This window comes from Gymnoscopelus microlampas (assembly GCF_963454915.1).
Source record: "Gymnoscopelus microlampas genome assembly, chromosome: 2".
NCBI classification, from domain to species: Eukaryota; Metazoa; Chordata; class Actinopteri; order Myctophiformes; family Myctophidae; genus Gymnoscopelus; species Gymnoscopelus microlampas.
Genome location: NC_139939.1, coordinates 3,619,090 through 3,631,817, shown reverse-complemented (window position 1 = coordinate 3,631,817; position 12,728 = coordinate 3,619,090). Strand labels below are relative to the sequence as shown.

General features: G+C 38.4%; 1 protein-coding gene and 1 long non-coding RNA gene across 2 annotated transcripts in view; one reads left to right on the top strand and one right to left on the bottom strand.

Annotated features, from left to right (window-relative positions):
• The window catches only part of LOC311035518 (uncharacterized protein), a gene marked incomplete at its 3' end in the record, with an annotated part of 32,224 nt that overhangs the window by 14,392 nt on the left and 5,104 nt on the right, over window positions 1–12,728 (top strand). Inside the window, exon 3 of the mRNA XM_084043786.1 lies at window positions 6,952–7,050. Within this exon, the coding sequence (XP_083899912.1) occupies window positions 6,952–7,050 (99 nt within the window). The remainder of the gene's footprint in view (window positions 1–6,951; window positions 7,051–12,728) is intronic.
• LOC311056330 lies at window positions 1,127–4,220 on the bottom strand. Its single transcript, XR_014601867.1, has 3 exons — window positions 3,954–4,220; window positions 3,082–3,142; window positions 1,127–1,183 (listed from the first exon to the last, which is right to left on the bottom strand). It is a non-coding gene; the product is annotated as an uncharacterized lncRNA (long non-coding RNA).

The following is a 12,728-nucleotide window of genomic DNA, read 5'->3' as shown; positions in this document are numbered from 1 at the left end:
TGGCACTAAAAAGAATGGTTATCGTAGAGAAGAACACCGAGATGTATTGTTCTGAAAACAGTCCGAGATTAACCTCCTAGTGTTATGGTTAACATACCAGGCTGAACCCATCAGAGCAAAACAAAGTTTGTGGGACTCTAAGGAGAGAGTGTTATCTCAAACAGAGCCAGCTCAGCGGCCTTGCACAGAAGTAGAATAGGAGAAATAGAAGCATATTATATCAGAGATGACATTTTAAGCAGGTTTCTGACACTTGACAAATTATTATCAACAAGATTAACTCTATCAAATGTAGTGGAGTAAAAGTACAATATTTGCCTCCGAGATGTAGTGGAGTAGAAGTGAAAGTATTGGAAATTGGAAATACTCAAGTAAAGTAAAAACACAATTCAAACAGTGCAAATTGATTTTATTTCAAATGCAGGGAAACATTACAGTAAAGTGCCTTCTGTGAAACTCTAATTAAAAACACATTTCATATAAACACTATCAATGTTAACATTTTCTAATGATGAGGGTACACAGTCTTTTTCTGGGCTAAACAGGGAGTCCCTGTCAGTGTTGTTAGACCTTCTCAACCAGGAACAGTGAAATGGATGGGGTGCAACATATGAAGACCCTGGTGTTTGTCCTCGAGGTAGCAAGTAGAGCATCATCTGGGGTGGTCCACTGTCCACCGCATCGTTCATCAGGTGGGTTTGCAAGGCTGACCCAATAGACGGCTGCCATGTCACTGTGGATGGTTTTAGAAAGAGGCAAGAATAGCAAACCTATTACAAACGTTTCCTAAGGTAAACATACGAAACATTTTTAAGTAAATGGGAATCAGTAGATATATACATTTGTTCTACTTGCCTGTACTTAATAGTCATGGTCCATGGGCACCTCCTCCAGGCCAGACACCTCCGCAGTCAGCTGCTCCCGCCACAGATCGCCACTGACTGCCTCAGACACCCTCTCCCCCTCATCCTCTCCCTCATCCTCTGGGGTCAGGGTGCATTTCTCCTTTCCGACATGTCGCCTTTCCGACGTTGACGAACCCTATACCTAAACCTAACCGCACGCGGAAGCCACTAGTCGGAGTGGTGAGATGTCGGAATGGAGAGTGAACACCCTGGGGTCACAAATTAATATCACCAGCATCCATGCAGATGTTGTGGAGGACTGCACATGCTGTTATGACCTGAAATTATATGAATGGGGGGGGGGGGGGGGTACATTATTATTATTATTATGAATTCAGGGGTCGACAGTATAAATGGCCCGGTGGCCCGGATGTACTTGTTAAACCGTCAGGGCCAGCAGAATGCAACAAGCACTTGCCCGGTGGGGCCAGTGAAAATAATGCCTTGAAAATACAATCAAAACATTAACATCTAATAATTTCACATAAGTTCCCTGTACTACTGTGTTCTGTTAACATATCTGTAAACTCGAGCAGGGCAGGCTCACAGAAGAGCCTTTCCCCGTCATCCTTGGACCCCCTCGTTCATTTTCAAAATGTTTTTAAAACCACCAGTATTCGGTCAAACACCATGGTAAAAACAAATAGCCTACAGAAAAAAAGTTGCCAGAGTGAAAAGCAGAATGAGACGAAAAAGAGGGAGAGAAAGTTTCAACCACAATGGTGAGACTAGAATTGGCTTACATAGGATAAGTTAAAAGCGAGCAATGTAAACAGTGCATCAAACACGCACTGTGCAGTCCTGTCCAACTGTGTCAGCCTACATGGAGGGGGGGAGAGATCTCCCCCTCTGGATAATAAACCGCCTACTGACAGTAATGACAGTTAACCTAAAAGCTAGCGTTAGCTATTCAAAATCAATCGTCTCCTGTCCTCATCAACATTAATAGGCTAACAACTTTCTGAGGGTGAGAGACCCGACTGCATTCCATAGCAGGTCGTTCTGATGTTTTTGAATGGCTGTGGGTGTTGCTTAAAATCGCAGATCTGAAAGCTCACAACACGTCGCATTTGTGACATACTGTGAGCTTGTAGGTCGTCTGTTTCACAGTTGAACTGCAGCAGATCATTATCATACAGTGTTGCCATGTAGGATTATTATAAGCGACTTTGGGCTTCTTTTTTTGTTTATTGCTTGTAAATATTGGGCCTTCTTGGGCCTGTTTCTAAAGTGTAGTTGTATATTTGGGCTTGCTTCCACATTTTTTTTATTATTATTTAAACCAGCAGTGGTTCTCAAATATTTTCATGTCATGGACCCCTTAGCTCTGGACTGGTCCATACTAGTGTTAGAAGGAGTTCTCCAACTCCTTCTAACGACCAGAGCTAATGGACCCCAAAGATGCATCGGCTATTTTCAAATAGGTATATAGGTTTAAAGAGCTCATAGTCGCTTTTCATAGACCCGTTTTCAGAGACCCGGTTGCTTATTTCTCTCACAAAAGCTGGCAACACTGATCATACACTTCAGGTTCTAAATCAGTGGTTCTCAACCTGCATGCTTTTTGGGGGGTCCCCAGATGACAGTAAAGTGACAGTTTTAAGACTTTTAAGACCTTAAAAAAAAGAGGAAAATAAACTATACTATAAAAAAAAATGGCTGATCTACAAGCTTGTAGATCTGCTATTTTCACAATATTTATCTGTGGAACCGAGTAAAAAAAATGTTATGCCTCTACTCCTACCATAGACCAATTATTTGTTTACTAACATTGAGCCTGGACGCACAGGTGATTGTTTCACGCAATCAATTCCCAACCTGTTTCGGGGTGCACTGGTTTCAGCACACCCCAACCCCCTCTTGTGTGTGTTGGCTAGTGAGACGCGTCCTAACGAGACCTGATATAATGGGTTTCGTTGCGCGCATACTGGCTGCACGCAGCCAGTATGACGTCGTCTGTTAAGGGGTCTATTCCAAGAGCCTTTCAGGGTGGGGGGGTCCCCAGTTCAAATATGATCATTTAGTACATTTTTAATTCCGGACTTTTACTTGTAACAAAGTACTTCTACATTGCAGTATTGATACCTTTACTTAAGTAAAACGTTTGAGTACTTTTCCCACCACTACACACACACACACACACACACACACACACACACACACACACGGTACTTACATTTGAAATTAAATTCCGGGGCACTGGGGGCTGGGGCCAGTATCAATGGGGTCTTCCTCCACTGTTGAATGCAATAAAAACATTACTCAAAATGGGCTCTTACGCTACTAACGACCACAGTTAATCCACAGCTGAATTTGACCATTAGCAAAATTTAAACCAAATACTAGTCGGACTCGTGACATACAACCCACTACATATCATGTTTAAACACAACAATTACACCAGCCGTATAATCTCAGTAATGTTTAACCACTGACTATCTCGGGGCGGGCGGGGGGGGGCATTTGAAAAGGACTACCCCGAAAACAGCTGGCTGTGTTCGGGTATAAGGAGCACCGCTGGCCGCGGTTTAACGTTAAAGTAGGCTCAGGGCCGGAGTGGGACTCCAAATCTGGCCGGGAGATACACGCCCACCCAGGCCACCCTGCGCGTTTTTTTTGGGGGGCCTTTTTTTTGGGGGGCCTTATTTTTGGGGGGCCTTACAAAAGGGGGGCCTTTTTGGGGGTTAAAGGTAGGGGGGAGGCCCGCAGCTGCACTGAGCTGCAAGCAACACTGACTGCATTGAATTGAAATTGACTGTGGTTGGCCTGGCCTGAGCTTAGGAGAGATTTTTTTTTGCTGCATCACTTAAGCGCCGCGCTGGCTGTGGATGGCTGGCCTGACCTGATATTTTTTTTTCAGGCAGGCCACTAGAGGGCAGGCCACCGGGAATAGTCCCGGTCCTCCCGACGGCCAATCCGGGCCTGAGTAGGCTCGTTCACGATACATTTACCACATATATGAAGTTTAACCAACTACATACTATCCTAAAAAATATTAAAAGTACATTCCGTGACACAACAACACTTTTAAAAGGTTTTAAAACTTACAGCTTTGGTCCGCCATTACGGCTGGTTCAGGCTGGCTCCAAGTTCGTTCCACGGACAACCGTGGGAGCAACGGCATGTTTGGAAGAGTCAGGCCGAAAACAGGTTGCATTAGACGGCTACGTGAGTTTCACTGGCCGCCCCAGGACCCGACGGGACGGTTCTCTGAATTCTTATTTTTAAATAGTGTCACCACATATATGAAGTTTAAACAACTTAATGCTATCCTAAAACATCTTAAAAGTAAATTCCGTGGCACAAAAAAGAAGTTAGAGAAAGTTTTAGAAGTTTAGAGATGGACGGGAATTTATAGCGGTGGAAAAGATGGCGGCCGCTCAGAAAATGTTCAGGCCGTCAGCTCAGTTCGCGTTGCATTGTGGGACTCGGCTGTTCACCGAAGTGCTTGAAGCGTACATCGGGTGTACGCTTGGAAAAGGGGGAAAGTAAGGCACATTCGAAGGGTGGATTTGAAGGGGTCTTCGAAATGGGACAGCACTTGGCGCGCCACTGTGACGTCATCGCCCTTAAAATCCGCACTTTGCAGGACGCAACCCCTGAATTGAGACATGCCTATTGTCTGGCTACGCGAGGCTAGCTGCTGCCCTTCCTGTGACACTACTTAAGTACTGTACTTAAGTACATTTTTGAGTTGTTGGTGTTAAAAAAAAAAAAAAAAAAAAAAAAAATATATATATATATATATATATATATATATATATATATATATATATATATATATTACTGGGGTATATAACTTTATACTTCGATTCCACTATATCTCGGAGCCAAATATTGTATTGTATTGTTTTACTCCACTATAGGCTTTTGAAAACTGTTGTTAAATTAATCTCTATCCTTTATATAGCTATTTGAGAAGCGGATCATTTGTTGTGAGCTTGTAGATAGGCTATTTTTTTTTAAAGTTACACATTTTGATACATTCTGCATAATGAGTATATTTTGATGTCAATATGTTCCTACTTTTGCATCATTATTTAAAAATGTGATCATGTGTTCCATCACTGGACATAAGACATGGTAGACTGTAATCTGAAGTCTGTTATGTTATGGACCTTAATGGCATGTCAGTGTGATTGTAGGCATCAAATGGCCCCTTACGAGCGTATTGAATCAAGCAATTTAACCCTTCCATTGTGTTAGGGTCATTTTTGACCCGTTTTCAAGTTTAAATAGGTAAAAAGTACCCTTTACATTTCTTTATTGGAACAAGGCTTCATGATATCCTCAGAAATAGCCATTTTAACGCAACATAATTATTTATCATAATTTTTAATTAATTCTGATGGTCTTAAAAAAAAAAGTGACACTTGTGGTGTTAGGGTCCGAAATGACCCGGCAGAGAAGTGTGGCTCAATTCCCCCCAAATTGTCAATATTCAATGTTTACATGTTTGAGAGTGAGAGAGACTTGTCCTCAATTAGCATTTGCTATCAGGAGTAAAATAAAGTTTGAGTTTATGAAAAATAAATTACTTTTTACCTTCTATGGCAAACAGGTCAAAAATGACCCTAACACCAGTAGTGTCACTATTTTTTAATAATATTAAAATTGTTTAAAGTTTTTTTTTTTTTTTTGGAAGTGTGTTCTAATTATTATTCTTAATTATTCTATTATAGCTAGATAACATCATTATCCATTGCCTTCATTATAGGAAATTGAATGAGCAAATTTTAACATTAATTTGTATAATAGAAAACGAGATATATTGAAAGATTAAACCCTAGCCCTAACCCAACATAATATTTTAAAAAGTGTTTACATGGATATGAATGCATTACAAGTCAGCTATGAGGTGGGAGAAAAACATTTATGAAAATAATTATTTTTTGAGCATTTTGGGCTGATTTAAATCACAGATCAAATTTGACCCGCTAACGCCATAAGGGAATGCAGTTTTCTAACACAATGCAAGGGTTAAAAAACGATGAAAATGGAGGTCTGTTGTGATTGACAGCCCAGTCTGTTCAAGTATTCAATGGTGGAAAGGAGGTACTGTACTTGACTACAATGTTGATGCTTTTACTTAACTTGATTATTTCCACTTTTTCAAAACTAGCATACTAATACTCCACCACATCTCAGAGGCAAATTCACACACACACACACACACACACACACACACACACACACACACACACACACACACACACACACACACACACACACACACACACACACACACACACACACACACACACACACACTCTCTCTCTCTCTCTCTCTCTCTCTCTCTCTCTCTCTCTCTCTCTCTCTCTCTCTCTCTCTCTCTCTCTCTCTGTCAATGCACGGTAAACAGCACTATGATAATATGCATGTAACACTTTGTGGGTTTGTAGTGTGTATATTTGCAACGGGCGACATTGTCGCTTAATTTAGAATTCAAATTAATGACTGCTAGACCGCTAATGTTGTTAACAATGCTTTTAATTTGCTCAAAGGAAAGCTTTTGGCCAAAACGCTATAGCCTCCAAAGGAAGCACACTTGCTCACTCTCCAATAAGCTCTATGCACAGCGGCCATATTGGGAATGAATTGGGCCCCTTCCTTACTTCCTTCACAGGTGTTGCCAATAATACTAATTAAGGCTCTGTTCCATTAAGTGTGGCATAGTGGTTGTCTTATTTTCAAAGGACCCCCATAACTCTTAAAGTGTACAAATGGAACCAAATGGGCCCTTACGGGTCCATTTGGTTCCATTTGTACACTCTCAGAGTTACACACCCACCATAAGGGGCCATTTGGGAACCAAAATGGAGTGTTTCTAGCGAGCCAACATGCACAATATCAGCACCCTGACTCTGTTTGACCAGAATGGAACAGAGCCTTCATTAGTATCATTGGTAACCTGTGAAGGAAGTAAGAAGAGGCCCAATTTCTTTCCAATATGGCTGCTGTGCATAGAGCCTATTGTTAACGTTCACATGCAGCCCTGTCACATCCAAGTCATTATTAACCACCTTATTGTACTCCTTCATTCCAGACCAGTGTGTGGAGTCCAGCCTGCAGGTGAAGATGACTTCCCCGGCAGCAGCCAGGACTGTTTCTATTAAACAGGAACCTGAACACCACTTCGGCCTCAGTGAGTTTGATGCTCTCGTTCTCTGCTTGTTTCTGTTCTGTTGTAGAGCTGTCATCTTACCCACTGTTTAGTGATGTTGTTGAAAGGATCCCTGGCCAATAAGCCAAATATGCCTTAATACATTATAATTGTCCTCTCTAACTAAAAGGTAACATTAAAAACACCTTAAATATTGTATTTATTTTAGAAGTATCTTTCACTCAATAGGGGCAATGCCCGTCGCTGGTTGATGATATCATACATGTGTCATTTTAGATTTTTTAGCTATAACCATTATTTTATACTTTGGGCTATTCAAAAACAGCAGATATACGCATACAAGCTTGTAGATCTGCAATTTTAGAAACATCTTGATCATTTTGTGCAAATCTTTGAATACATTCTTTTTTTTTAAACAACATTTGGTCCCAGCACAATTTACGGTACACTAATTTGACATAATAAGCCGTTATTACAAATAATGTGTTTCTTAGTAGCAATAATGTTTTTTATTAGAAAGAAACAAATAACGTTGTTATACCCTTATTTTCCACTATTATCCCTTAATTATGTTCTAATTAGAAATTGAATGAAACGTAAAAAAGGCGTTATTAGAAATGGTGTTCTCTGCTATTAGACAGAAACAAACACTTTATACTCTAATTATGGAACATAATTCCTAGAGGCTAACAAAGCCTAATAAGACATAACAAAGTCTAATAAGATGTTATTTCCACTTACTTGACCGTCACATTACAACCCCCAACTACTAACTACACGATGTGATGTTAGGCTAGTCTACTGTAAGGGTTTCGTTAGAACAGATGTGTTGTTTATTAGGCCTTGAACTGTACCGTAAATTGTATAAATCAGCCATTCCGGGCTAACTTCATGACACATTATACTTCTGCCTACCTTTTTGTTTAATAAAAAATCTTTTGTTGTTATTAGGAACAAATTACCTCTCATTACTACAGAACTGTACCTTAAGTTGTACACCAGCTATTCCGTGCTAGCGTCATGACACATTATACTTCTGCCAACCTTTTTGCTTAATACAAATTATTATGTTGTTATTAGGAACAAATTACCTCTCATTACTACATAACTGTACCGTAAATTGTACACCAGCCAGTCCATGCTAACGTCATGAAGGGAGAATGCATGCTCGTTATATATCAATATTCGCTGATTATTAGTCTAATTTCTGACAAACTGTAGGCCTACTTCCAAATAACTTACCTGCTCCAGAAATGTTATGGAAGCCCATTGCACATGACTGCTATACTGCTCACTATTACATATTATAAAACATGAGGCACATTAACTCAGCCTACTTTCTCAATACATTTGGCTAGGTGAAGACAAAATAGCCTAAACACACCCTAGTGGCTGGTTGCTGCATATATCATAACATCAACTCGGAAAGCTTAATAAATTGAAACAATTGCTGCAGATTATTTTATTTTCACTCACGGCAAAATAAGCCATTTTGACAATGAAATCCAGTATTATGGACATATTTCTTTTAAGCTTTGCCACTCCAAGCACTTTAGGAGAAAAAAAATAACGACACTAAAACAAACCTTGACAATTAACAATGAAACATTTTCTGACAAACGTTGAATAAAATATATAAAACAAGTGTCTGAAAGTCTTTATATTCCAAAATGATCCCGGTGTTGCTTCTCACACTGGACGTTAGCTCAGATAGAGGCTAACAACAGTGTAACTCGAGACGCCTGCTTACTACAGTAATGTTAAAACCAGGACTCGTCTTGACTCCAAACAGGATAAATATTAGACACTATCAATACAGATGAGTAAACTCATTCATGCACTTATGCACTAAGTGGTACGATTCTCACGTAATGCTCCCGGTTAAATACACATGTGAGTCCTTCAGACACACCAAAACCTCTCCCTCTAAAATTGGCTAAGCACACTCACATCCCAGCTCGTCCCACCCCCCAACCGATCATATCTCTGCTGTCCGGCCGGAACCAGCTAACTCCAAAATGGTAATTGTTCAGGAAATGAAAAACAAAATATATTTTTTTCAGAAAATGAAGAAAACCTTATATTTTTTAAAACAAAGCAATACTGCCTCATCAAACTTGGTATTGTGACTTTATATATTATCAGATACTTGCATGTGTCATTATATTATCACCACTTTACCCAAATCCAGCTCAAGAGGAGTTAGGAGGTTTTGTCCATCATTGAGTGGAGTTAGGAGGTTTTGTCCATCATTGATAAGAACAGCTGACAATGAAGCTCAAAGCTCACAGCACATCACAACGCATTGTGAGCTTGGAGATCAGCTATTTATGGTGTGCGCCATCCTCATATACTAAGTATAGATCAAGCTGAATACTGTACTTAAACAACTTTTATTTTAACATGCATTGGAAACATCCATGGATCTAACTGTTACCACTGTTGTTCTTCTACAGTTGAGTACAACAAACAATTCTGCCTCAATACTCAATACTAAATGTATTGAACAAAAGCAATCATGGCACACCAACAATAAATAAATGGCATATCAATAAAAAAAATACATTCATGAATAATAGAATCTGTAGCCTAACAAATCTGTAGTCTACTGCACTAACAATAACAACCACAGTTGCATTTACCTATCCATCAACATTTTATTATTACACTGTTGTGTGTTGTGTGTTGCCTAAACTATGGAAGTCCATAGGTCCAAAAATTAAATAATAAATATCACAATGAAATAAATAATACACACAATGATATAAATACAAAATACAATTAAATAAATAAAAAATACAATGAAATAAATACATTTATTTATTTATTGTGTATTTTTTTTAATATCATTGAGTTTTCTATTTATTTCTTTGTGGTTCTTATTTATTTCATTGTAACTTTTAATGTCAACCTATATATATTACATGATGCCACTTTTAGCTATTTAATCAAGTCCATAGGTCCAAAAATTAAAAAATAAATATCGCAATGAAATTAATAAAATCCACAATGAATTAGATAAAAAACACAATGATATAAATAAAAATACAATGAAATAAATAAAAAATACAATTAAATACATAAATGTATTTATTTATTGTGTAATGTTTTCTATTTTATTGCGTTTTATATTTATTTCATTGTGACTTTTAATTTCAACCTATATATATTACATGTTGCCACTTTTAGCTATTTCATAAGGTACATTGGTCCAAAAATGTTATAACAAATACCACAATGAAATATATAAAAAACGTAATGATATAAATAAAAAATGCAAATAAATAAATAAATACATGTATTTATTTTCTAGTGTTTTTCATTTAATTGTGCTTTTTATTTATTTATTTTGTTATTTATTTAATGGTTCTTTTATTTCATGCTGTCTTTTCAAAAGAATGGCTCCCATTTACAGGATAATGGTTTGACATCGCCGTCTGTCAATCAACAGGAACGGGGCGGGACCATGGGGCGGGACCTATTTGCTGATTGGGTAATCCCTGGCTCTGGATTACTTTGGTCTGTCTGTAAACATAGGAGACTGAAGCCAGCTCCGCAATTTTTAAATCCCACTGAATATCACTAGTGTTTTTATCTGTAGGTAAAGTAGGCCTATTATAATCGATTTTGAAGTAAAAGTTATGGCATATTTGAATGAGAATGACTTGAGGGATGTGATGTTTACTTTAGATTAGATAGTTGTTGTTTTTTTCGCGGACCCCCCGCGGACCCCCCCGCGATTTCCTCCCTCACATAAATGATAGCCTACTTACTTGTTAATGTTTTTTTTTCTTCACACATTGGGTAAATAGATCAGAGAGAGAGAGAGAGAGAGAGAGAGAGAGAGAGAGAGAGAGAGAGAGAGAGAGAGAGAGAGAGAAGTTGCCACAATAAGGTGTCAACGAGGTGGTCAGCAGTGTAAATGGCTCTTACAATCTAAATAAGGCTACAATGACCAGTTACAGATACACTTCATCCACCTGAAAGGTGCGAATAGTTGCTACTATACTTTTTGGGAGGGATGTTCAGCAATAAAAATGACCAAAAAAATGACAGTATCAGTATGCTCAGGTTTAAAAACGTGACAGTGCTTACAGACAAATGATATGCTTGGCTTGATTAATAAGCTAAATTGAAAAAAGAAAGAAAAAAACAGATTACAGGACAACAATATCAGATATCCCCATCATGCAAGAATAAAGACAGTAAACTCAAATAGCATTCAATGTGGGTTAATTATGAAAAAATATGTAATCAGTTTCTTCAACTTGATTATAAAGTATGCAAGTATAAAGACCGTAAAACTATATATACATTGGGGGTGGTTAATAATGAATAATACGAATTAATATTTGATGGGGCGCTGGGTCCGCGGAAGTTTACAAAATTGTGGAGGGGGTCCTTTGGTCCTAAAAGGATGGGGACCCCTGAGATAGAGAATGCCAGTGTTAAACATTACTTACAGGGGCCCTGAAGGTTAAATCTGTACTCCAGGTTGAACACCTGTATATCGGTATCAGAGAATGAACATTTTTAATTGAATGTTCAATAAGGAGGTTCAAGCATGTTTGTTTTTACTTTATTTTCTTTTTTCCCCAGTTTTTTTTTCCATAAGCAGAATTAGAGGGTATCCAACAACATAATTATGATTTGTTTTGGTTTTCATTTCATTTAATTGTATTATTTAAATATTGTGTTATATATACATCGTGGGTTTTCCTTTCCTTTCATGCCTATGCGAACCCGGGGTCTGGAGAAGGGGGTAAGAAGCGGCCTGGGATGTTTTACAATCACATGACCACCAGATCAGAGGACGAGAATGTCCCTATTTCTAGCAGGCAAACTATAGAGTACATTAATGATCACTGACTGATCTATGTACTGAAAATATATGCTTTTTTATGCTAGTGTGTGATGTTGTGTGAACTGTTTGTCCATACATAGTAATGTGATGTAATGTCTCTCCCCTCTGAAAAGCTTTAAAAAAAAAAAAAATACAAAGTTGGTAACCAAAAAAAATAAGCCGGTTCAGAGGGTATCCAGATATATATGGTTTGTTTTTGTCTTTATTTTATGTTTTAAAATGTTTTGTTATACATAATTGTTTTCTTTTCTGAGGGTAAATTAGTAATGTCTGTGAGAACCCTGGGGTCTAGTGTGGTTTGTTTTGCAACCACAGGACAGCTATGTCATAGGAAGAGATATTGTTGTAAGCAAGCAAACAGCCAAATACATTAATATATATCACTGATAGACAATCTGTACAATGGAAAAAGAGGCACCTCTTTCATTTGCAGTGGGAATTTGTGTGAACTGTTTCTCTGCTTACATGACATTATATCTTATCTCAGGTACGTGATATAGGTATGTGTAAATATGTAGATAATTTGTTTACTTGATTGATCTCCGTTCCCCCTTGCACCCCACCCCCTTCTTTTTGTTCCCTTTCTTTTTTTCTATGGAAATAATATGATGGGAACTATGCACACAAACAAATTCACCTACTTTTTTACTTCTGTAAACCTGTGATGTGACAATAAAGCTGATTTTGAAGGGACCGGGCCGAGTTCGTAGTCAAAGAGGGCAGAGAGCTCCATTCTTTTCTTGCTCCCCTGATGAGGCAATCCACCCTAGGTATAGCCTGTGGGGTGCTCTCTCGCTTTCTCCAGGAATACCATTATCTACTCATGAGTCTTTTC